Raw genomic sequence first — 25,829 nt, 5'->3', positions numbered from 1 at the left:
GAGCACGCCCATAAAGTTTTGCAGCTGAGTGCAATTTGCCCTTGTTTTGTGTCTGACTGAGTGAGCGGAGTTTCCAGTGTTTCAGGCTTTTCTCCGTATTTCAGATTGATCCATAATGAAAACTGCAGAGAGCACAAAAGCCCCAAATTGCGTGTTTTTAATTAGCAGAGGTGCACACACAGAACTCTCCACAATCATGAACCAACTTTCATGTATTTTGCTTCTTTTACTTCTCTAGTATTTCACACCTATAACATGATCTACTTAAATGTCAAAATACAGCTTTTAATGTGACTCAGGTGGGTCTGAAACATGTTAGATTAATGTCTTAATCTTACAGTAATGTTCAGGTGTCACTGAATGTATCCAGGATTTTGCAGAAACATCAGTACTGATGTTCTGTTTGTCGCAGCATCACACAGCAGCTGAAATGATAAGTGCGTCTCCAAACTGAGAAAGAGGCTGTGCGCATTTACGCACACGACACAGCAGCAGTAACTTCAATAACACCGGACTGATCAGGATCAGACGGTAATGAATATTCTGTGTTCTGCTACACATCTACACAGACGCCAGATTTTTATGGTGGAATTGTTTGTAATAAAGCAGTCCTTATGGATGAATCCTGAGCTCCATCAGAGCTGTCAGGACTGAAGACTGACTGAAGATTTCGCCCTTGATATCATTCAATATCAAGCCAATGCCTCAAAAGCTTGAAGATTTGAGGAGAGAGAGAGATAAAGAGAGAGAGACAGAGAGAGATATCTCAGTGCGCTTCAGTTACCACCAACTGTCTGAAGACGCGAATAATTTCACTCTAACTATTAGCGCTGGTCTTTGTGATTTGGAGGCTCATTTGCATAGAAAGGGGCCAATTTTGCGCCAAATGTGTGCATTTTATCTCATTTACATACAAAGGAGCACCGAGACTCTATTTGCTGCTACTTGGTACATTTCACCCTTTGCGGATGCTTTGTGAATTACACGGTTTCTTTTTGTCTCATTTGCGCAGGTTTAGCAGCCGCAAACGCAGCACAATCCTTTTTATGAATTTGCCCCTGAGAGTTATATTAATTATTCTAATAATGAAAACAGCAAAAAAAAAGATCAAAGTCGGCAAATGAAAGGCACTCCGACAAGCATGTAGTCCAACAATTTCTTAATTTCTAGACAGTCATCTTCCATCAAATATATGAAAAAAAAAAAAAATCAAAATCAAAAGTGCAGAAAATGAACGTGTCTGAGCAGCGTACTGATTGGCATCCTTATCTTAGATTGCAGGTGTCTGATTTGATGATGGAAAAAAGGAAGAGTTGTTGCCACGTGTTTGCTGTTATCTCAATTGAAATCTAACCCTTTAATCCACAGATATCAAACTAATGCCGAGTGTTTGGTTAAATAATTCCAGCAAGTAAACAGAGAAACATTCTGTCACTTTGCAGAGCTTTTATGTCATAGGTATTGTCATATACAGGTATTTCTAAAGCTCATATTATACTATGTCATTACGTTAACGTTCTCCAACACACAGGCGGTATTTATTCATGAGCAGTTTCTGAGATAAGGCGTATATTCAAAGGCATTACTGACTTTTTTTTCTTTTTCTTTAGGGTTTTCACATTCAACATGAGTGTAACTTTTTGGATCTCTCGAAGAGAAAGCAAGGAAAGTGAAACAGCATTTTTGTCGCTGTTTATGATTCTCTATAGGAAAAGAGTTTGCATGCTTAGTTAGACTTTTCCTTTACTCCTTAGTGATTTCTCCAGGAGGTATATGGACATAAAATAGAAAATAAATAGAAATAAAGTAAGAGTAAAGTGACGCTTGTTGCCTAGATATGGGAAAATTCAATACAATAAAGGAGAAAATGTGGCACACTCTGTAAATATTCAATTTATTCCTTAACAGTAGCCTTTGCTATTAAAAAAAAAAAAACTTATTGAGATTAGTTAAATGTTCTTAGACTGTAATACATTCTCAAAATGTAACAGTGCTTGGGTTAATCCTATGGTTTAATTAATGTGTTATCTTAAACGTGAGGACAAACTAATGTATTATTTCCTGTCAAACATGAAGTACACACTATTTGGAAATCTCTTCTTTGAAATTGAAATGAGCAGATTATGATAACCACACATAAATGTAATATAGATTAGGTCTGTACACAGGGCTCTACACAGTAAAGAAAATGAATAAATAAAACTGTCAAAAACAAATTCAGTCTTAGGTTAACCTGAAAATGAATGTACACTGTATTGTTATTTCCATGATCATGCTATAAGACTCATTTATTATAGGATAGGATCAACTCTGTCTTAAAACAATACTCACATGCCCATATGTACATTGAAAGAGTTATTGGTCTATTATGAAAGGTCTGTAAGTATTTCTAAAGTTCAGTATTTTCCAAAGTTCCGGTTGTTTTCGTGCAAATTCCCTCCCCATGTTGTTGTCCCTCCACCACAGCTGAACAAGGAAACACAGTTGAGAGAAACACATATGTTGCACTCAAAAGACAGTAACTATAGAGGATATACATTTAGTTTCAGTTGAAATATGGAATATATATTTCAGAAAGAACATTTCTTACATTAGATTTGCAATAGGAGGGTATCTCTTCACAACCAGTATGGACAGGAGGGATGTTTACAGCGACCAAAAACTCTTTCAGTGTACATATGGGCATGTGAGTATTGTTTTAAGTCAAAGTTGAAAATGTGAACCTATTCTTGAAGAATGTTTTTAAATATAAAAAATCAATTTAGGGTGATATTTCCCATTGTCAGTGTCTGTAGCAAGTTAAACACAGTGTGTGATATCTGCATATACAATTAAATGAGCTGTTAGAAGACAAGGCCAGAGGCAGTGAACAGTGTGAAGACAAATGTTATGGTGTTGTCTACAGATGCCTGATAGTTTGAGGAACAATGACATTGACACACAATGTCACATGTTAGTGCTAATAGTGGCAATAATTCAGGTTATTTCCAAGCTTTTAGTGGCACTTTGCACCTATCTAACAATGACTGACCTTGCCATGTGTGTGCGCGCACAAACACGTGTCTCTAACCTGTACCTCCACCCCACCCGGCCTCTTTGCTGTTATCTATGTACGCTTCAGCCCCCCCGCCAGCACACCTTCATTACTGCCCCAGATAGTGGCATTGGCAACTTGTCACTTGTATTGATTTCTCTTAAACTGCAATTTACATGGATATTTGTGGGCGTCCTGAGGGCAGGCTGCAGCCTGGCGGACGGCCCCGGCCCCGGCCCCCTCGCTCTCCTCTCTCTCTCCTCTCTCTCCTGCCCGCAGGGCCAGGAGGAAATGTTTCCACCCAACAACAGAGCCTCAAAGTGACTTTTCAGTCTGACATCAGCAAATGTGTCACACTGTTATTTCTGCAAATGCTTTTTTTTTTTTTTTTTTTACCGTCAAATCTAAAATAGGTGGGAGCTGGTGGAGGTAAAAGAGATGATTTAAAGAAAATGACAGCATTTAAAGGAATAAAAGACCACTTTTTTTTATAGTTTTCTTTTATATATCATGCTTTTCTTTATTCAGTAACTGCAAATGTGAAAAGCAGCTACACAAACCGACTGTAGTGTTCTTGATGAGGCCTTAACAAATCTGTGTGTATTCAATGTGTCTGGCAGCACCATCGCACCTCCTCCCAACACACACCTGACCTTCCACTGTAGAGGGAATAAAACAATAACCTCCAGCTAGGAAAGCTGCAAATGCTTTCTGAAAGCTCCGACACTCTGCTTTCACACAAGAATGCCAAAATGTCACAATCTTCAAACTTTGTGGCCACAACACACTGTCAGCAGAGTTTTGCCTTCTACACTGAAGGTCACCTGCAACCTCCAAACTGCATTTTCAAAGGAAAAGACGTTTTGCAGGACATATTTAGTCCAGTATTTAATAGGCTGATAAATTGCACAGTATTTGATTCAAACTGTATATCAGAGTATTTGATGTAACTGAGTTAGTCAGTTAATTGAACATAATGCATCTTAGCTCAGTAATCTTCCTTTACGGACTTGTCAGCGACTATTTAGAACAGAGAGCAGGAATGAGGGGGAATTATTTCATATCCATAATCCATAAATCTGAGAAGACAAACACTTCTGTAGAAGGAGAGGAAGGAGAAGGATTTATGTAACAGAGGATTCTCTGTGGAGAATTTGTCTTCACCACATCATCCTCTTCCTTAAGCCTCAACTTGGTGATGAGTTTACAGCAGTCTGGAGACGGCAGCAGAAACTCATATTTATGCGCCTCATGCTGGTAAACACACGACCTGCTGAAGTGCCCTTGAGCAAGTATCCCTACCAGACTGACCTCTGACCCCACCAGTGGAGGGCGGAAGAGAACAGGCTCCCCCTGCAGCGTGTAAAAGAGTGTGAGGATTAAGTAAAAATGCAACAAACATTTTAAAAAAGCAGCGGGTGAATAAGGGGTGTGAGTTGGTGGGTGTCGCTGGTGATGTCACACCTCCCAGACAGCCAGGATTGGACCCTAATTAGAAAGCTCGGCAGCAAATAGATAGGCGTCCTGCATGATTGAACTCAAAGTGGCTGACGCCAAAATTTCTGCAGAGGCGCGGAAAACTGGAGGAGAGGAGCGGAGGAGACGGGGCGCCGGTATCAGTGCTGCTGAGAGCTGCCACGCTGCGCTGCAAACAGTCTCTCCGTGAGCTGGAGGCGAGCTGGAGTTTCAGAGGTGATAGGAACAGCAAGACGCGCTCCCCCCCTGGTTAGGAGGGATAAAAAAAAGAGAGGGAGAGCAGAAAATATAGTCAGAGTCTACGTCAAACCCGAGGACGCTGCGTTATCAGAGAGCAACGGAGGCTGAAGCGAGACAAGTACAAAGGAGAGTCGAGCCGCCGAGTCCAAGTTATTCCTGCGCTTCGCTCCAAAGGCTGCGCTGATGGCATCCGTACTTGGAAACAACAGCCGCGCGTCGGGGGCTCAGAGCGGCCAGGTCAAATGCAAGCTGAAAAGGAGAAGGAGGAGGCGATCGAAGAGAAAAGGTAAAACTTTAAACCACTTCTTCCCTTTTGTGCCCCCCCTTTTTTTTTCCTCCAGTGGAAGGCAGAGGTCGTGCGCACCTTGGCGGGGCATCGGAGCGCACGGCAGCCGGGCGACCCTGCGCTGCTTCTGCGTGTGTAGAGCAGGCTCCGCGGCGGGTTTAGTCCGTGCAAATAAAACTGCTAAAATCAGCGAACATGAAGAAATGCTTCCTGTTTAGACGGACAGAAGTAAACCGAACCGTCGGCTTCAGATGACGCCCTGTCTTTTCTCTGTAAAGTTGAAGTTGCTGCTGCCTTCGTTGTGCTTAAAAAAGCCTTCAGCAACATCGGCGAGGACAACGACCACATTAAAACACTAATTCGCTTTATTACACATATAAAAGTAGCCTTATCTAGCAAAGCGTCTGTCTTTGCTATTAACAGCAGATTTTTTTTTAAGAAGCATCCGAATAGAAAACGACGTTGTCACTGAATCTCGTTTAACTTCAGCTCCTCGTTGAAAACAAACTCCGTTTTCTTCCATAATTGTAGTCACATTAATAAATCAGTTTCAATTAGTGACTTAAGATAAATTCAAATTACAGGTTGAGGTAAAAGCAAAGCCTCACGTGCACTGTAATAAGAATTTACACCTCTACATTTAAATGTCAAATCAGTGATGCCACTAACATCCTGTTATTCAGTCCAGATATTCCTTATAATTACTGAGAGCCTCTTTCCTTTCCTGTTGCCTCATATAAAATATTTTACCTCATTAGAAGCTTGAACTTCACTGCTCTGCTGCGCTTTATTCAACTATACTGAACACTAAAAAGTCTCAAGTTTGAGAAACACTTAAAGGCCTGCAAGAGGGAGAGAAAAGGAGAAGAAAATGCCATCAGTTGTTTGACACTTTAGAATAATATCTCATTTTGTTACTATGTTATTTGTATATATTTTTTAATTCTAATCTCTCAGACTGCCCTAAAGTAGAAATGTTGCTGATGATGAAGTCAGTTTATTAAGAGCTGGCTCTAACAAACTAAGACATACTGTAGAAAAGTCAATTATATTTGTATCAGAATGGAAAGGCGTGCTGGTTTTCAGTGACTGATACATAATTAGAATGACATTTTTCTTAACATTTAGCATCTCTCTTTAGCTGGACTTTAATAGATGTTGACCGAGGTTCATGGTAAACAAATCTCCCCCCTGTGTGTGGTTTTATGCCCCTGCAACCTGCAGGCAGACATACAGTACAGTATCTCTGCCCAATGACAGACAGACATGCCATTTATTTCATGCGTTTACTGAAAAAATTAATTCACAGCACTTCCGCTGATCGCACGTTTCCACCTCACCAGCTTTTTTCTCTAGTTTCAATTTTTTTTTCAAATGGTCACAATTTTGCTGCACAGTGTTGTTCAGTGTTAAAATTAATCTGCAAGTAATTTTACACCAACTTATTTCATGTTGTACCTCACAGCAAGGAATGGGAGAAAGTGACATTTTAGAAGAGAGAGAAAAACATAATTTAGAATGTCACTGAAGCTTTGAAAGCTTATTTTCCTTTAAAAAAAGATTCTCCCTGATTTAGTTTCCTTGATTAATTCCTCAAGTATTTAAAGTTGGCATTGTGGCTAATTAACAGTAAGTTACTCAAATTGAAGCATCACACACTTGCTTTGGCACAGACCACAAACACACAGAAATATGTGTGGACCCTTTTTTAAAACCAAAAAAAAAAACACTTTCTGCCACCTCCATAAAAAAGGAGGAAAGATCTAAATAAAATGGCAATGACACATTAATTTTTCTTTATTTATATTTTTAACAGATGAAAACACAACTATTTGTGCTGTTTATGCTTGAAGATACTGACGTGCCACCCCGTTGCATTGTGGAATATGGGTGAACGCTCCGAGCGTGTTGACGTATCCGGCTGCAACTGAATGCATAAAGAGCTTTCATAAACACTTTGCACTTGTCATCAAACTACAAACAGACAACCGCACCTCATTTCCATAACCTCTTGATTTTTAATAGCCCAAGTAATTGAGACAACGGAGACAATACATAAAATATAGTGCTGAGGCAAATGTATTTACATAATGGAAACGACAGAATTGGTTCCACAACATTAAGCATTGCATATGAGTATCACACGACGCGCGCACATTAGCTGACAGGCCATCGCAGCGTGTTTCCCAACGGCTAATTTATCAGCACTGCTGATTCATTCTGATAACACGGGACATTAGGGGCCAGTTCAGGGACCGATTGTAAATGAACTGTGTCTTTGGGAAGTGCTGATAGCCGCTGACTCCTCCAAAGCTGCAGGAGGTGGATTTCCTGCGCAGTTTTTTTTTTTTTTTTTTGGAGGGGGGGAGAGAGAAAGAAAATACACTTTGAACAGGAAATGTTTCTTAAGCTGTCAAAATGAAAGCCCGATTTACGATTGAAGGATTTTTTTTTTTTAATTCCTGCTTTAAACTTGACCACAAATTACACAAAGCCGCCTGCACAGCGCCTTTTTTTTTTTGTCATGCAATCATTGTGATCCTTCATCTTTTATAACATACTGTAAACGCCCGAAAATGCCAGCTGATCATCATCTTGAGATTTCACACAATTATTTTTGCGGACCTTAAGGCATGAAGTCATAGGGGATTATTGCGTGGCATTTGGGGTTTAATCCCTTTGAAAGGCTGCAGATTATTTGTAGATGGACTCACTGAAAACCTATGTGTGTATTCAAAAGGTTGTAACCAGATTTCTCCCTCCCCTCCCCAACGCTACCACTTCTATTAATTTCTTTTTTTTTCTTCTTTGGCATTGTTCGTTTTTTTGGAAGAGTTCAGAACAAATCCAGAATGAGGATTTGGGGCAGCGGTCATCAAAGTAGAGATTTATTTGTTTACATTTGTTATTGTCCGCGCCTTTCCTCCGCACAGAATTCCTGGAAATCACACACTCTCTGCAAGCCGCAGTTTGCCAACAAGCTGCCTCCCCGTATTGTCCAGGTTACAATTCTCCTGTCAGCTCGGCATTGTGGGGATGTATTCCTCGCTCTGCATTTGTTTGCTGTCCCTTAAGCACAGTGTTTGACCAGCGACCTCTGTCTGTCATCACTCTTAGAAGGATTCATGGACATGCTGTGTATCTGCCTCTTAATTAATCACAGCCTTGTGATTTACGGTTATGCCTCACGGGGGGATGTTGCTGCTTTATTCCTGCCACAAATATAAAATTCCTGTTGGATACGTGTGACAGTCCGGTGATGTACAGTATAGCAACATCTGGGTGAAAAGTGCTGCACTCGCCTATTATAGCACAACCCAGGGTTACTGTCTGCAAATTCACATCTGTCAATCCATTTCCATCACTATGACATAACCCGTTTTCCTTCCTTCTTCCTTTATCTGTGCCATATGTAGCACATATTCCTTGTCCTTTATCCACAATGTGTTTTTTTATGAACAAAAATAAGCACTGCAGAGATTTATAGACCAACATTATTTTTTACGGCCGCACTTATCACCCTGTGCTCTTCAGCGCACAGTACAGTATATCAGCGTATCATCAAGAGTGCCCAGGGGGGAAATGTGAAAAACACAAGAGTGTAACATAATTTATGTAGCAATTAATGTTTACGCTCTTGTTCCTCGCGAGGGGTTGCGGTAGGGGTCGAGTGTGGGCAGCCGGGGGTGATGGTGGAAGTTGAGGCGGTGGCAGGAGAGAGAGAGAGAGGGGGGGCGTGCGGGGCAGGGCGTGAGGGTCATCGCTCTCTCTCGCATGTGTGGCGACCGGAGCCATTAGGGGGGGCGGACAAGTCGGTCATCGTAGAGCAACCGGGATACTCTCTGAGGGGCTGCTGTGACTGTCTGACCAACAGGGCTGGTAACAGTGAGAGGAAACTGTGTCGTGTCAGTGCTGATGATGAAGGTGGTGCAGGCTGTAGGGGAGGTGAAGGCAGAGGTCACGGTGGAGGCTGGACCAGCCTGCGTGGAAAGACAGAACTCCCTTTAGACTTCTAACGTTTTAAGAATCCAAAATCTACATTGATTTAACCAGACAGGTATGTTTGTGCACAAGATTTTTTTTTAATTACAGGGTTTCTCCTCTTAACACAAAACTCAAGATACAATGCCTTGTATCTCCAAAATGTCATGTATTACTGTGTTTGTTTAGTTAGTTAGTTTGATGACTTGAGAGTGTTTTTCTCAGCCTATAGTGGAAAATGAAATGTAAAGTGACTAAATGACAGTTGAGATAGCGGGGTTGGCAGTATTTGACATATATACGGTTTACAAATGATCTGTCAGAGCTATTTTAGTGAGTTTCAGTTTGTCACAACTGTACCTCACTGTCAGTGAAGTTTGTCTGTGCTCTGCAAATGTCTTGATTTCCAAAACATTGGAAAATTTGCCATATTAAAAAAAAAGGTATGTACTTTTTAGCCATTTTGCATTTTCAGATGATAGGAGGAGAAAGCCAGAATGAAACTGAGGATGTTGCAGTTAATGATATATATGATACACCACTGGACTACCAGGAAGCCCCTTCAAATTCTTGTTTTTGCTGCTTTCTTTGCTTATTTGTTTTGATTGAAAACCTCTTATAGCTTTCAAATGCTGCTAGTTGGCATTCATCCTTATTTGCTTTGTTTGAATGACATGTTTACATCAATCTGTCGATGCACTGAAACTCTTCAGTTAAAGAAAAATTGCCGTTACAAGGATTTTTTTTTTTTAGCGGCAACAAAACTGCAAAGAAAAAATTTTTAGAAAATAGGTCTCCTTTTATGTACAGTACAATATGCACATGCTGTCTGAATGGATGCATCAATAAAAAGCTGGATGTCATTGAAAAAACATTCATGTCACAATAGTATAAACAGTTCAAATGTGTTGTAGTGAGGCGCTGTGGTTCATTGTGGTGCACTGGAGTGTTGTGCAGTTCAGATGACAGTGAGAGCTGTGAGAGGGAAGACGCTGTTCTGTGTGTCTGCCTGTTTGTTGCTTTTGTAAAATGATCATTCTCAAAATCATTTTCAATGTAACTTGTTCAGTTACATCAGTCTCCCATAACCAGTGTACCTGTAAACCTGTATGTATGCATTGTAACGGTACAGTATATTTCCTGTAATGGCCTACATTTACATTCAGAATCCATTACTAAATAAAATCCTGGTGCAGCAAGACACAGACAGGCAGTCAACGCCCATCTCAGCTCTTTCAAATTTGTCCCTGCCACTAATTTCCTTATGTAGGTGTATTCACAGCAGGGCGGGGGTGTTTCTGGTTGGGGAACACGGATGTCGGGACAGCCCAATGTCACACAGTCTGTGTGTTGTGGGAGGGGAAAAAGGCGATTGTATTTCACAGATGTAAAGCTCTAGTTTTAGCCCTGAAACACTTCTGTCACATTTGTTTGTGTTTGTGCTGATAAACGCATTAAGAGCTGCCACAAAAACACCGCTGGCATTTATGAGGTTAATGAAGGTCAGTGCCGATGGAAACGGTGCGGCGCTCCTCTGTGTGCGCATGCATGGCTTTCTGAATTTACAGGCACTTCCTGATTAAGGGTAGTGGCGGCAGAAGTCGTCGGTTTAGGACACGGCGTCCTCTAACTAAACTGAGCATTTAGCTGAGGGGGAAAAAAGGTTATTACTACTGGCTGTGGTCTCTTGAGGACAGCTGATAAAATGACCAAGGAAAAGGAGTAGCACAACTTTAGCACATTAGCATAATTAGTAATTATCTTGTAATAGTCCCTCTTGGCTTTTTTTGCAGCTCGGCAGTCAGAAATTCTACTTAAAGTTCAGGCACAGAAAACAAATTTCAAGCCAAAATGTCTCAGTAACACACACACACACACACACATGAGCTGGTGAGCGCTGCCGCAGTCAGGTTGTGGAGAAAAATGAATCACGAGTATCAAAAGCACAGATGCCGATTTAAAAAATTCAGAAGGTGACACTTAAGTTAATTAGTTTGTTGTTTGATGACTCCCAGAGTTGGAGAGATAAGGGTATTACTCACATCACAAATAACTTGTTGCTATGACGACAAAACACAGAAATTAAATTGAGTTAGTCATGTGTTACGCTCCATCAATCTGTCCACAACAGCTTTCAAAACAGTAACTACTTTAGTGGGGACATTTGAGAATTGTAATACTGCAATACTGTTTTACAGCACTAATGTATATGTTGCTGGGATTGAAATAGTACTCCTGAGTGTATCAGATGAAGCGTCTGTGTGTTAATTTGTTTGCATAGGTGTGTGTGTGTGTGTGTGTGTGTGTGTGTGTGGTGGTGGTGGTGGGGGGGAGGTGTACAGTACATGCTGGTGCGCCGCCGATCGCAGCGAGCTGTCAGTCCTCATAAACAGAGATGTAGCACAGCAAGTCAGCAGCATTATCGCTTCCTGTCAGTGTTTGTGCGTCTGCAGTGCAGTCCACTAGACAAAGCAACATGGGAGAGATGATGGTGTAAAAGAGACTGAAGCTGCCTCTTACAGACTGACAAGAGATTCTGAGGTAGCGTTGGACAACAAACCTCAAAATGCAGCTGTTTCATGCCGTTTGAATCACAGCTCCACTGATATGTTGCTTTGTAATACGCGTGTCAGATGTTCAGTGAACGCATCATAACATTTTTAACATGAAAATGTTTTTTCTTTTTTTTTTTTTGGAGCTTTAAGTTTGACAGGTACATGATTTCTTTATCCAGCTGTACCTCCTTTGTTGTCTTTACAGCATTCTTTTTTGCTTGTGATCCCTTAGTTTGAGGCAACATCAACTTGTGATCCTGCGGTACAGAGTGCATGTCTCAGTTATGAGCAGTTTATTCAAAGGGTGATTTTCCCTTATTAGAGCGTTTCTTTTGAATAATTTTAGGTGCCCAGAGAGGTAAAACGATACAGTATTTAACAAGAAATAAGCAAACATTTGAATGAATTCTGAAAAATGAGGATAATTTAGTGTAGTGGAGTTTTGTTTTTTCTGATTTACCACCCTGGAAAATCATCTTGCGGCCACCTTGATTGATAAAGTGACCCCTTGTGAGGGTCTTGTCCCACAGGTTGGGAAAAACTGTAGTTTACTCTAAGGGGGGAAAGTTGGTTTCAAAAGTGTGAGGCACTTCTGAGGGAGTTCAGGGCTCTTCATCAAAAATACATTCAATTATTAATCCACTACTACACAGAATTATGTTCAGTTTCCTTGATATCTTTGCTACTGTCTTACCTTTGATGTTTAATACTAGCATCTTTTTTTAGGAGAATAGCTGTTAATTTAATTATTTTGTTAATTCAAAAATCATGCAGGGGATGTGTACTGAGTGGTATCTGCAGTCTTCCTCTCAGGATGTCAACAGCCTCCACTAAGAAGGAAGGACACCTGTATGTAGCCTGAGAGTCGAAACTTGGGGCGGAATATTTGGCAAAGCACTCACTGCTGCTTGTAATGCTCATTGCTCTTAGTGCATTTGGACTTTGGCAGCTGGAAGAGGACACCATTCAGAAAGATTTTAATAAGAAATTCAAACTGAAACTTTACCTTACAAAAACAGTATTTTTAATAGTGAAAGGGACCATTTGATTTAATCCAAATGTCAAATAAAATGTCATTTTTATGCTTGGTCTTGCAACAGGATGACAAGCTTCAAAGAGAAATACTGTTCTGTGAATGTGTTAACTCCATGCTGGAAGACATTCAGTCATATTACAGTTTGCTTTAAAATTGTATTATATTTTTATTCCTATATTCATTTTGCAGTAGTGCACCGCCACTGCAGAATTATGAGCACCACTGCTAAAATTTCACATGATCATTAATATCAATGGGCTACTAATGATTATCACTTGCACACTGTGCAAGCATGATAACACCTTACATTACCGTGGAATTGTTTTGAGTCATCCTCCCTCTCTTCATTCTTCAAAGGACGTCTACGTGAAAGGTACTGTTATAAGAGTAGCGTAGCTCCGTTAAGGAAAAGGGCAGTGTGAAATGTGTGTGCATAGCGAGTGTGTGGTTGAGTGAGTGGCAGAGAAGTGATGGTGAATGCAAGCAAAACAGAGGAAAAGGTTGGCAGTAAGTTGTCAATATGGTCAGTGTGTATATATATATATATTTATATATATATATATATATATATATGCGCTAAGAGACTCAGCAGCCAGACATTTCTCTGTTTAACAGCGGCTGAGATTGACACTAAAGTGAGAATAGCTGGTCCACCTCAAGTAAGCCTGGTCAGGTTAGGCTAACCCATTGTCGCTAACTTCAAGGCTAATCACCTTCACTTTTCCAACAGTTGGGGAAACGGCAGACGAGAGTTTTCTTAATTGACACACTGTAGCCTGTACTGTACATTTATTGCCATAATTATTATTTTTTTACTATTTTAACATGCTATCAAGACAAGCTCTCACATCTAATCTGAGGTCCTGCCAGTAGCATGGAAGCGCCCCACACATCATGGTGGCAAAACATTTCTCCAGTTTATGATCCTAATTAGCTCTAACTGTGCCATCATCCCTGAGTCATCATGCCTGGAGAGAGGCCAGGTCATTTGACGGTCCACAGTTTCACACTTTATCCCTTTCCTCTCTTTTTTTCTCTCTCTCATGTGGTCTCTCTCCATGTCTGTCTTGCTCTCTTCCTGTGTCTCATTTCGGCACACACACACACATGCTCTGTTATTGTTGTCCTCCGGCTTGCTCGCAAGTATTCACAGCACGGTAGCTGCTACTTTGAAAAGGGACATATTTCATAAGCAGAAAATAGCTAAGAAAGGTGTAAGAGTTTGTGCACCAAAAAAAGATTTATGCTGTTTCACAAACTCAGTCCAGAATCCAGCAAGTCAGCCATGAAATGTGATCTGCTGCCATTTAAGTGCAGTGCATTTGAAAATTAAAAATCACCATCACATGAATGCCCTTTGACAGCATCTGATCAGCTGGCAGAGAGTGCACTGTTGACTCTTGGTGACTTAAACCTCTGCACTAATGTCATGCTTCAGCCACATGACAGCACAACTACCTTGTCTGCTGTGCTGACATAGCAAAGTTACCACTGATACTCCGCCTCATATGGAATAATGAAATTGGATGAAGCAGCTTAACCGCGCGCCATTCCTTCTCTCGCCATCAGACTGGGTGCCTATTTGAGATAACGTTAATGAAGGGGACTTTAGCCAAGAATAGACACGTCTTATTACTGGGGGGGGACGAGGAGGGGTGGGGCGCTAACAGCATTTATTTCCATTAATAAGATGGAACGTTTCACAAGAGGGCCTCTCCTGAGGGCTCTCTCCGGAGGTCGGAGAGAATCCTACACCTTAACAACCTCCAAACGAGTTCATTTTACCAAGTGGGCACGTGGAGACACACTGTGGTGTGTCTTTTCTCAAAGAAACTTGTCTTAACCTTGACGTGGCTCCACACAACTTAGGCTGAGGTGGACACTCAATCACCATAATCACTGCTGTCCATCCCTGATAGATCTTTTTTAGGTCATTAATGAATCTGAGCGAGAGCAGCTTCAGACGATGGTACCTTTGCTCTGTCAGCACTGTGGTATGTTTTTTTTTTCCCTGGAGGAGATGGTATATTAGTTATCTTCAAGTTCTTCAGTCCAGTTGACTGTTCACTAAATCCTGTCCCCTGACAGCCAAAAACGGTGTGCATGAGGCTTTAATAAGAGCAACACTGTATTTTAAAGAGTTTGGAGGGTGGTGTCTTTTTTATCAACTTTCCAAAAACATGAAAGCAAAAGTGAAAAGAAATGGATGAAACAGGGTGTTTGTCTGCTGTAATGTAAGCTGAAACATTAGCATGCATGTCTTAACTAGCTTACCACCTACAATAGTAACCTAGCATTACTTCCATGGGCAAGGGGCATTTCATTAGCTGTGTTATGCAAGGTTATAAATTATGTACAAAAGTATATTAGTGTTTAGGCTAATATTAGCAGCTCCTCTGCTTTTTATGTAGTTTAGGGATGTTTACACTCAAGCAGCTTCAGCCAAACTTGCATTAGATAGTGTTACCTTTGCCAAACTCATCGGTTATTCCTCATTTCCAATTCTTTTTCAATTTTGAAGCATTCTGTTTGAAAATATCAACATTTAAGCATACATTTTAACTATACTGTATTACTTCAACGTATGTTTTTCTACAGTGAGCCTAACCATGTCTGGGATGTTAGAACGGTCAATAGAACGGCATTATACTAGGGCTAACTAGCTCCACCCTGCAATACTTTAGCTACTTCATGGATCATCAGCTGGTGAAGATGCTGACTTCTGTACATGTAGCTTTAGCCTTTGATTTTTTAGCATGATGTTATCTATGCAGCCAACAAGTGCATATTTAAGACCTTTTTATAGTGTTCTCCTGTAAAAGTCCGTTTAAAGGGGACATATTATGCACATTTCCAGGTCTATATTTTTAAACTACGGCTCTACTTAAAAATCTTTACATGATTTAGAGTTAAAAAAAACTCCTTATTTAACTCATACTGACCCTTTATACAGCCCCTCAGTTGAGCCTTTCTGAAACAGGCCGTTTTACTCCTGTCTCTTTAAGGCCCCTCTCCTGATGAGCCCACTCTGTTCTGATTGGTTAGCTTCCGGAAGCTGTGTCACAGGAGACCTCCACTGGCTCAAACCATGCAACAAACTATAGTAGTAGGATTTCACTTCTTTTTCTTGTTCTTTACTCAAAAGGTCAACTTCTCAAATACATCCGTACATGTTTGAGTTGAAATTGAACCTGAAATATGAGTGGACAATGCAAACAACACATGGAAAAACCTTAGCAGCAATCTTACCAACCAAGGCTACAGAGTGGATGGCAGTTTATGGTCATGTGTGACAAGCCCACGTGAGCTCGTCAGCAAGGTAGAAAAAAAAGTTGCAAAAACAGCTTTCTGAGCAGGTTTAAGCCCTGGCTTTTGACTTGCAGGGAGCATTTCTACATATTTTAACCTCAAGTTTTTTTTTACCTTTGACCATGTGTAACATAGATGTCTGACATCATAACAGTATATAAATAACAGAAAATCACAAGTTAAAGTCAGTAAAGTCAGATGGAGTTTTTAACCAACTTGATTTTTACTGTTAGCTTTAGGTTATGCTAGCTAGCCACATCTGATGAAACCATCCATGTGAAACTGACCTATTGTTTCAAAAAGTACTAAGAATTTAAAGTGGTAAATCTGCCATGTCATTGCCTTATAAGTGTAAACTGCACAGGAAGTTTGATAAGTAGCAACACTGCGGGGGCGGGGCTAAGCGAACGGTCATTTGTGCCTTCTATCTATGTGGTTATAACCCTGTGATGACGCAAAATACCCACAAATGATTACAGCATTATGTGATAGGGGGAGAGCATAATGGGGAGCAATACATTATCTCTGAGCAGTAAAGACGTCTGTGTCATGAGCTCAATTACTATGTTGGTATACTGAATGCTTTCTAGCACTGTGATATTTTCACATCACTTTCTGTGACGGGTCAAGAGCAATCTTCCTCTTCTTCCTCAGTATGTAAATATATCTGACGGTTGAGTCATGGTTAATGGTAAATACACATTTTGCCTAGTGCATATTAGATCCATGTGGCTGATGGAATTGCTTAATGGCAGATTAGTCCATTGATAGTGATGAGCGCGCGTATGTGAGTTTTCCTCGCTGCTTCATTATTCTGCTCACATGCGAGCATTAAATAACAGTTTTTCCCCCTCTTCGCCCTACAGTAAATCCTCTCTCATCCATCGATTCTAGCATCCTTTAGGGGTTCCTTCTAGGAGAGACCGACAGGCTTATCTTGCAAATCCTTTAAAAGGTTTTTTTTTAAATCTTTGCCTGCATTAACTCTGTCTGATGTTCAGCATATCACCACTGAGTCGGCCGCTGATGGCCGCGCTGGAGTTTTATACACCTCTAGGCCGATCCATGCGATATGTGCAGTCCTGTTTTCCAAGTTTCTTAACAGTCACACAGCGTGGTGTTTATTTTTCCTCCTTGCCGCCCTGATTTTGATTTGTACAGCTTGAAGTGATGGAGCGTAATAGATGTGTTTGCATTTGCCGAAAAACTGAGAGTTCCAATCACTCATCCATTGCCTTTGATAGCTCAGAGTGTATTTGGTTTTGCCCAGATAAGGCCTGAGTATACATCGAGTCGGATTCAGTTGGATTGTTTGTACACACATGGTGCTTTGGCATGGGTCTGCTTGGATGGGCTTTGGCATGATGGAGAATTTCAACCCCAACCCTCCTTCCCCCTCCCCACTCACCCCTCATCCCCCCCCCCCCTCCTCTACCTCCCTGACAATCCCACAGTGGTGCTTTGGGGCTCGAGCTGTCGGTGAAGGGTGAAGGGTGTGTAGGACCCGAGGCTATGAATGTTGTCTTGCGTAAAGGACAAAGAAAAAGGATGTCCCTGGGTTGAAAGAGTCCCAGAAATGCTGGCACAGATGAACCTACAGACCCACCATTCCAAATTTAGACACAAGGTATATCATGTAAGTCCCCGTAAGAGGTACATGCAGTAAAAACATCCTGAATTCAGTGTTTGGTGAGGAAAAAACCCTGCTGTACATTTAAAGAGAGGCAGCCTGATCAGACAAACAATGCAGCTTGTGTATGTCCTCCATTTCTCTAAATAATGATGGAAAACACAAACAACTTCAAATGTCATACATCTACTGCATAGCACACTTTGTTTTTTCACATTTTATTCACAGTGGCTGACAGCACTGTGAGTGCATACATTTCAGTCATGAAATCTCTAAAGAGAAACAAGCTAACCCTGACTCTTGCACTGATCATGTCATGCTTACAAACATCAAACATAAAAATATACAGTTTATGGTGAAATGCACCGCAAGATTTAAGTTGGACTACCTTTCCATACCTGCAAAAGAGGATAATTGGTAAACAGTGAGTCAACCGAGGCAGCTCAATGACTTGTTTTTGAACTGATGCACAACATATGTATGTCTGCAACAGTGAATATTATAGTATTATAGTGAGTGTTATGATGCTCAAATTAGGGTGAGTGCTTTCCAAAACATGCATAATTTCTTAAATGCCCAGAAACAATAAATTAAATCAAACTAATCATCTGTAGTACTTTTATAGCACACCAGGGTTCTGCTTCTAAAACAACAGCCTGGCTCTGAGCAGAATTCAAACTTGTGCTGCAATAAACTCAGTGTGTCCCGTTTGTTTGCAGCGGAAGGAGAGAGTGGCAACTGGGTTTAATGATAATAGCCCTGACGATAGTAATGATAATCCTCCTGCTATTCCTGCTGACTGCAGAGAGCCTGCGCTTTGTTCTCTGCTCCTCCTATTAGCGTGATGGAGGTTCATTTTAATTTGAATGGACCATCAGTTGGATAAGGAGAGAAGTGCTTGCTCGCCCGCTTGCTCGTGTACGTGTGCAGACTTGTGTGGAAGAGAAATCGAGCATGGAGAGAAATATGTGCACATAAAAGGATGCGGGGAACACGTATACATACGCACACACACCGTCTGTGCTCTCAAACAAAGACACAACAATGGAGAAGTGGCCGCAGGTCAATGCGGCGACCTCTCGGGGCTGCAGGTGCTATTATCTTCTTGGCACCTGTTCCAGGAGAGTTTCTCCCAACTGTCAGCCACATCTGAGGCTTAAAACGCCAAGATGGCAGACAAAGAAGACTTCAAATCACACGTCGAGGCATGGGGACAGGGAGCCTTGTTGCTCTTCAGGTGCCATTTTTTTCAAGAAGAGGGTTGAGATAGGATAAGGAGTTAAACAGTAAATTTACTGAGCACTGAACAATTAACCCGTTCGGATAGATTTATATGGCTGAGTCTCCCAACTTTTGCTCAGGCCACTGGTTCTCAACCTGGCGTTCCAAAGATTTCAAGGAGTAAAGGAGACAAGGAGACCTAACCTATTCTGGAGCTAGCAATAGTAATATACTCACCAGATCATTTCCAGAAAAAAATTGTAGATGATTTTAAAGTAATAGTTAGTTAGTTAAAGTAATAGTTTGACTAGCGTGTCTAGAACTCACCAATTCACACGTGATATCCCGTTTGTTTAATCTGTACAAAAACTGAGGTGAAAAAGGCAAATTTGTGGTTTTATGAGGGATTATGTGTCAGAGTATTTTTTGACTAGGCTATTTACTGGAGTATTTGCTGGTTGCCAGGCAGCCTCACGGTGACGACAAGACTCCAGGAAGTTACTGTGCCTGGCCAAGAAATAGTCCGACACATAACCCCTCATAAAACCAAAGTTGTCATTATTTTTTACTTTTGCTTTTGTACAGAATAAACAATCAAGATATAACATATTAATAAGTGAGCTTTAAAGGTGCTGATAGGTCGGTTATGTTACCTTTGGAGAGAGCCAGGCTAGCTGTTTACAGGTTTTATGCTCAGCTTTTAGCTGGAATAAAGTCAATTTGCGAATTTTTCCTTTAATAATGTGACTTTCAACTATACATCAGCCCTATTTATGACGCTGCTACATTCTGCAAGTTTAAAGTGACTCAAACTTGTATTAAATGTGTTTTCTGTGGTCTGCCATAGTATTAGTATTTTCATGTGTGTGTGAAATAAAAACATATCTGATGTGCGGTCTTTAGGAAGGGCAAGGTGTGACAGTATATTTTTAAACATATTATGTCATTCCATTAAAAAGTGGATGATTGTGTTAGTTGTAGTGTTAGTGAGGGTGTTAATGCTGCTTCAGAGGCTTTTTCACACTGACTGCAGTACAGTTTATGAGGAAAACAATGAATCAATGAATACCAGTCCAAATATCTGTATACCATAACAGCCTTTAGAACCATTTATAAGTTAAAACCTACTGAATTTTAGTGAATGTGAAATTTAGCATGGTAGTAATCAGTTTGTTTCTGTCTGTGTTGTTAATAAGATTGCATAAATGTGTTATTCTACATAAATGTACACAGCTACTATAAGAATATTGAACTAACTATATATACTGTATGCATTAGTATGAACTGTAAAACTATACAAGTTAACAGCCTCACTGAGAAAGATTCCTGAGTTGACCCTGAGTTTGTTCTAGTTCCTTGTGGCACAGTTAGAGTTTATACAGTCCTAGCCTTGTGCTGAATGGGCAGACAGTATAAGCAAGGCTCAGCCCTGGCTCACTGTGTGGGTAGTTTGTCATAGCTATGTCTTCAGGGCTATCTAAATAGCAGCAAACGGGCGCGTTCATCATCACATTCATCCTCACCAGGGTGAGAGATGGATGCCTTACCAGTCCACCAGGTCATGAGTTATCACCCACCAGGAGCTGGTGGTTCATATAAAGGTCAAAGGACTATTTGTCTTCAGGCAAGTAGGCCTTTCTATTTAGGCCCTCTGCTGCACACACACACACATACACACAGACACATACACACACACACACACACACACACACACACACACATACACTCATTCATAGCCACAATCTTACCTGTGGAGTCCAATTCCTGCATACATTTATTATTTTAGTTTATAAAAAGACTATATTTTAGTCAAATTTAGAAGTGCTGGAAGGCAGATTTTTAAACTTTTGGACAGGGCCAGGCTAGCTTTTTCCCCCTCTTTCTAGGCTTTATGCCAAGCTAAGCTAAGCTAAGCTAATTGTCTCCTGGCTGTAGCTCCATATTCACAATAAAAACACAAGAGTGGTATGAATCTTCTCATCTAACTCAGCAAATAAGCAAATGAGCGTATTTTCCAACATGTCAGACTATAAATAAACTAGCTGCAAATGCAATAATGGCTTTAATAAGCTTACTTATTTCTTATTATTATCAATAGTTTAAGCAGATGATCTCACTGTGTCATCATATTAACAATCCTGTATCAACAAAGAAAATAGTGTCATTTCAACAATGTGATTTTACTATAATGTTGGTGAAAAGTTCAGCAGCCTGCTTCTTTCTCTATGAATGTGCTGTTCAGTCGTCACTGCGACAGCTCTGTTGTGCATCATCAGCCCTGTTTACACCTGGCATTAACATGCGTCTTGAGTGATCCAATCACCTGTAAGTACAGGTGTGAACGCACCCAGGATGCATTGAGGATGCATTAAGATCCGATCGCTCAGACCACATTTGGAGGTAGTCTGGGCCACATGGGGCCACATTCATTTAGCAGTATGAACGCAATGCATCCTGGGCCACATTGAAGGACCACCTACTCAACTGGGGTCCTCTATTTTCCAGCAGACGAGGTACGGGATGTGCATGTACCCTCTGTCCAAAGCTGTGTTCAGACTGTCTGATAACAGGACAAATGCATTATTTTGTTTTTCCGTTTTTGTGTGAATTCAAAAAAATGAAACCCACTTCCCGTTTTTTCCTGTTTTTCCCGTTCCCCTAACCCATTTTCATCTTCAAATTGGCAATTGGAATATAAATGAAACCAAAACCAGAAAATAACTTGTTTTTCGCTTGTCTGTCCAAAAAAATATTCTGTTTCGTGTGGATAGTTTCCTTTGTCCTGTCGAGTTGATAACTATAGTTTTTAGTTTTGCTGCACTGCTCGACATAATGAGCCCAGGATTTATAAGGAGGACAGCTGCTTTACTCCAAACAGTATCAACTTGGACTGTGTGTGTTGGACAGTTGACCTATTGTATGTGTTGAAGAATACAGAACATGAATTAATACATACATACATTAATATATATCCAGACTGATCCTGTTGGAGTGTCTGGACATTCAATAATCAGTGAAGTTGCGCTGCTGTACCTTGTACGTAAATGCACACAGCGTCTCTCAATGGGGAAACGCAGCTGCAGAGAGATCGCTGCATATAACTCTATATATGTTATAGTCTACATATTTGTTCAAACTTGATACTAAAGCAAATCAATAGGACGGGATTTTGATTTTCGTGAGGGGGCAAAATGCCTTGTATATTTGTTCATACTGTTATCAGACAAGTTGAAAACTTGGATACATGGAGGGTACACAGACCCCAAGTCCTCAAGCAGAAATGATGTTTTTTTACATATATAACAGGGAAGTGAGATCTAATCACAAGTGGTCACTCAAGACGCATGTGCAGACATGTTAATACCAGGTGTGAACAGATGTACTTAGAGCTGTCCACTTGTGATCGAATCACCCAAGATGCATGTTAACGCCAGGTGTAAACAGGGCCATTGTTGTCAGGGCAACATGGCACCCCGACATTAGTGAGAGGAGGAAGAGGAGAAGAGTGGTGACAGAAACTGGCAGATCAGCAAAGAGATAAACAAATATTAACAAATTCACTACAGATTTCCTTCAAATGAATTCCTGCTTGCAGTTTCCATTCTCTGGATCTCAGCCTGTATTTATTTGTGTTTATTTAGGTTGTGTGAAGCCTGTTGACAGCTTACTTTAAATATCGCCACACTGTCATAACCCAGTCATTCACGGAGAGCATCGTTGGCTATGATAATTGTGATTTCTGCACCGCTCTTTTCCCACACTATCAACAGCAAATTTAATTGTATTTCACTTTGAAAACATCAGAGTGCAAAGCTTTTAATGTGTAATTATAACAAAAAATAAGCACAGTTACAAAGTGTTTCACAATAATACACTGAAGGCACTAGTGAAAAAATGATCAAAACATCAACACATAAAGTGATGAATTTTCACCGTCATCTCCAGACCTCGTGGATGTGAGTTAGAGGGGTGTTATGTAATGAGTCTGAGGGCATATGGATCAGCTCTTTGTTCAAACTAGAGAATGCATTATCATTAGTCTGGCTACAGTAAAGAGCCAGCCAGCCCTGAATACTGAATAGATTCATTGTCTTTCATTCACACTCATTAGACTCCTATAATGAAGACTGGTTTGCTTCTAGCACAAATTTACCTTTTTTTACAAGAGACACTTTATTCAGTCACTAACATCACCTGTTCAGATAAGATAAAATAACATGAAACTTTAATGATCTCTGTGGGGAAATTGGAGTGTTGCAGCTGTAGACAGTAATAATGGATACTTTGAAAAAAAAGGATTATAGCAAACTGGGGAGTATTAAATGATCCCAGACCAGCAATCTCAACATTAAACATGTTAAATAGGCATGTATGAATACAATTACAAACACTTAATTATTGCATTATGAACAACAGCCAGAAACCTTACAACACTAGAAAAATGAGTGTGGAAATTTAGAGAAAAATATGAACTAAATGTTACTGTACATGGCAGAAGATGAGTAACACTTCATTCTCTTTTGCCAGGTTAATACATGTTTATAGAGTATGTAGTATTAGTTGGTGAATGTACTAATATGATGAATCAGGAAATAGTTTTGTATAAGGTCCAAAAACATAATATATTGTAGAAACTGTGTCTAATAACACACTCCTGACAAGAAGTCTGTAGTTCGGGTTTTATAAGCATTTCTCAGTGTTAATGGAGCATAAATGGTGCACCTTTTACTCTATGTCCACTTTTCAGGGCAATAGATGGCTCACAAATATTTTACAACATTACTGTGTATACATTAGTGCATAAATCAGGTTCACTGAGTTATCTGGACAACAGGCTCTAGTCTTGTAGAAGTTCCAGGTTTTAATCTACAAAGTTATCTATAAAGTTATCCAGATAACTGCTTCTCGGTACAAAATAATACACACTCCAACATCACACTCCTGTACAGTAATTACTAGTTACAGGAGGTGGACACATCAGTGAAGTACTTTTCATTTTCTAACTAAGGAAGGATGAATGCTCATGCAACATGCTTGATTAATCTTTAAATTGTTCATATACATGAATATTTAAATTCAAGATATCCCTATGATAGCTTACTACGCTTTTATTATGTGTATAATGTAACATGTATGTGTACAAAAACATGTACAGCAATGACATATTTAAAGCTACTGAATGATTTTATATGATGTATGAGGACAAATGATATATATATGCAACTACAATTATGCTAAGGAGTTATAATTTTGTGTTATTGCATTAAATGCAATTAAAACTATAGTGTATTATAAAGCATTTATTAATAGTTTATATCCTGCTTATAAATGCTAAAGTTAGGAGGTTAAAAATGTTACCAAAAGTTCTCATTTCTAAAAAGGATTCAGAAACACAACATTAAGCAACACAGTTGTTACAGCACAGCAGTGGTGTTCTGGCCATCGGGCATACCAGGACAAATCCCGGTGGGCCGCCGCATCGGTGGGCCGGTGGACCATAAAAAAAATCTGTTTTTACCGGCCCTGTCTGTCTCTGGATTTTATTCCCAGAACACCCCATGAAACACAGAGAGTACATGATAAACCACATGGAGTTTGGAGCACATATGGTGTCATTTGTTTGTTAGGATACATGTAACAAATAGCAAATCACTGTAGCAGGTTTTGAAGTTAATGTGGATGAAAGTGGTCCAAGGAAATAAACAATCAGACTTTTCTGTTACAACGTTTTCTCTCTGCTCCTCATCAAAATAGCTCCAGCTTCCAGCCTGAAGTCCTCCACACACCTGCTTGTCGACCAGCTCTCTTGCCAAGATGGTAATCTGATCCTTATTGGTTGCGCACTTGGCTAAACTGCAGCGATGCCCATTATCGTCTACTAAGCAGGTGCTGAGACGTATCGCTCCTTGATCACAATGCAGATTTTGCGCCGAGCACACGTCAAGCAATCCATTTTTCAATTTGGTCTCCTGCCTGAAATAAATTAACAGATGTCGATTGATTTTCCTTCCTGTGCAACTGTGAGCCTTGTTTACACCTGACAGCCAGGGCGTTATACCTGAGTGGTTCTATGAGACAAGCACGCGGTATAATTAGCGATTTTTTTTAATTAGACTGACAACTGGCAGTTGACTTAGTAGGCAGATACTTTGACATGTTTTACTTTTCTTACCTCTTTGTTAAGCTAATCAACAGATTGCTTTGTGAAAGAGAAGGTGTTGCGGTGAGATAGAAGGCAGAGCTACAAAGGCCTGTGTCATAATCACACTTACGCACACGCCTGTAATTAATATTCCATGGCTTTATTATCAGTTCAATAATATCTGAATTAAGGACACTCTCTTCTCTTCTTTCACCGTATGCCTTAATCACACCAACAACAGCACAGCAAAGGCTTCATTGTCAGTCGTCATCCCCTGAAGACTCAGACTCAACTTGACGCGATCTCGAGGCCCCCCAGCGTTTTTCACCGCCATCCATGTTCACCAGCTGGTTATTATTGCTAAAAATACACTTTTAAGACTGGTGTAGCCTGGCACCATCACACCCTAATGACGGGAGTCAAGTGGCGCGCGGCAGATATGCCCTCACATGCGCGCTGTCACAAGCCATTTAATTGAACTTGAGAAAATGGGAGTCAGCGTTGATTAGCTTTAAGCCCAACCCCCCCTTCCTCCCCCACCACACACACACCCTCTCCCCGCAGGTCGTTATGCACTAATATGCCATCTTTATTACCATCATCTCAGTGATCATGATAGTTTTCACATAGTGATGATCTGATATTATTGCCCCCAGTTCCCTGTTCAGGCTTGTTGGGAAAAAAACATCAGTGTATTGTTTGATGCACATAAAGGGTTAACAAGGAGCACAGTTTGGATGTTAGCAACTGTCAAAACAAAGCTTCAAATCTTCAGTATTTCTCTACAACAGTAAATATTAATTGATAAATAAGCAACACACAAAGTTAAAGTTTGACAAAATTATTAGAAAATATTTATTACAAATTTAACACTCAAAACCTCAACTAACCTTCTCCACTGGAGCTGTGTCACATGTGA

The 25,829-nt window shown here is 40.4% G+C and overlaps 1 protein-coding gene across 6 annotated transcripts in view; it reads left to right on the top strand.

The window, feature by feature from the left end:
* adarb2 (adenosine deaminase RNA specific B2 (inactive)) overlaps window positions 1–25,829 on the top strand; it is a 385,455-nt gene that overhangs the window by 192,246 nt on the left and 167,380 nt on the right. The window contains exon 1 of one of the 6 annotated variants that reach the window (XM_042400107.1): window positions 4,279–5,036. The exons of 4 other annotated variants lie outside the window; for them this stretch is intronic. In XM_042400107.1, coding sequence (XP_042256041.1) covers window positions 4,934–5,036 — 103 coding nt within the window. In that variant the 5' untranslated portion in view covers window positions 4,279–4,933. Of the gene's footprint in view, window positions 1–4,278; window positions 5,037–25,829 lie in introns of those variants that run through there. One more of the 6 variants, XM_042400111.1, reaches the window with a different exon arrangement.

The sequence above is a fragment of the Thunnus maccoyii genome, chromosome 21, assembly GCF_910596095.1.
Source record: "Thunnus maccoyii chromosome 21, fThuMac1.1, whole genome shotgun sequence".
In the NCBI taxonomy this organism is placed as follows: domain Eukaryota; kingdom Metazoa; phylum Chordata; class Actinopteri; order Scombriformes; family Scombridae; genus Thunnus; species Thunnus maccoyii.
The sequence above is the reverse complement of the archived record's forward strand: the minus strand, read 5'-3'. Positions and strand labels throughout refer to the sequence as shown.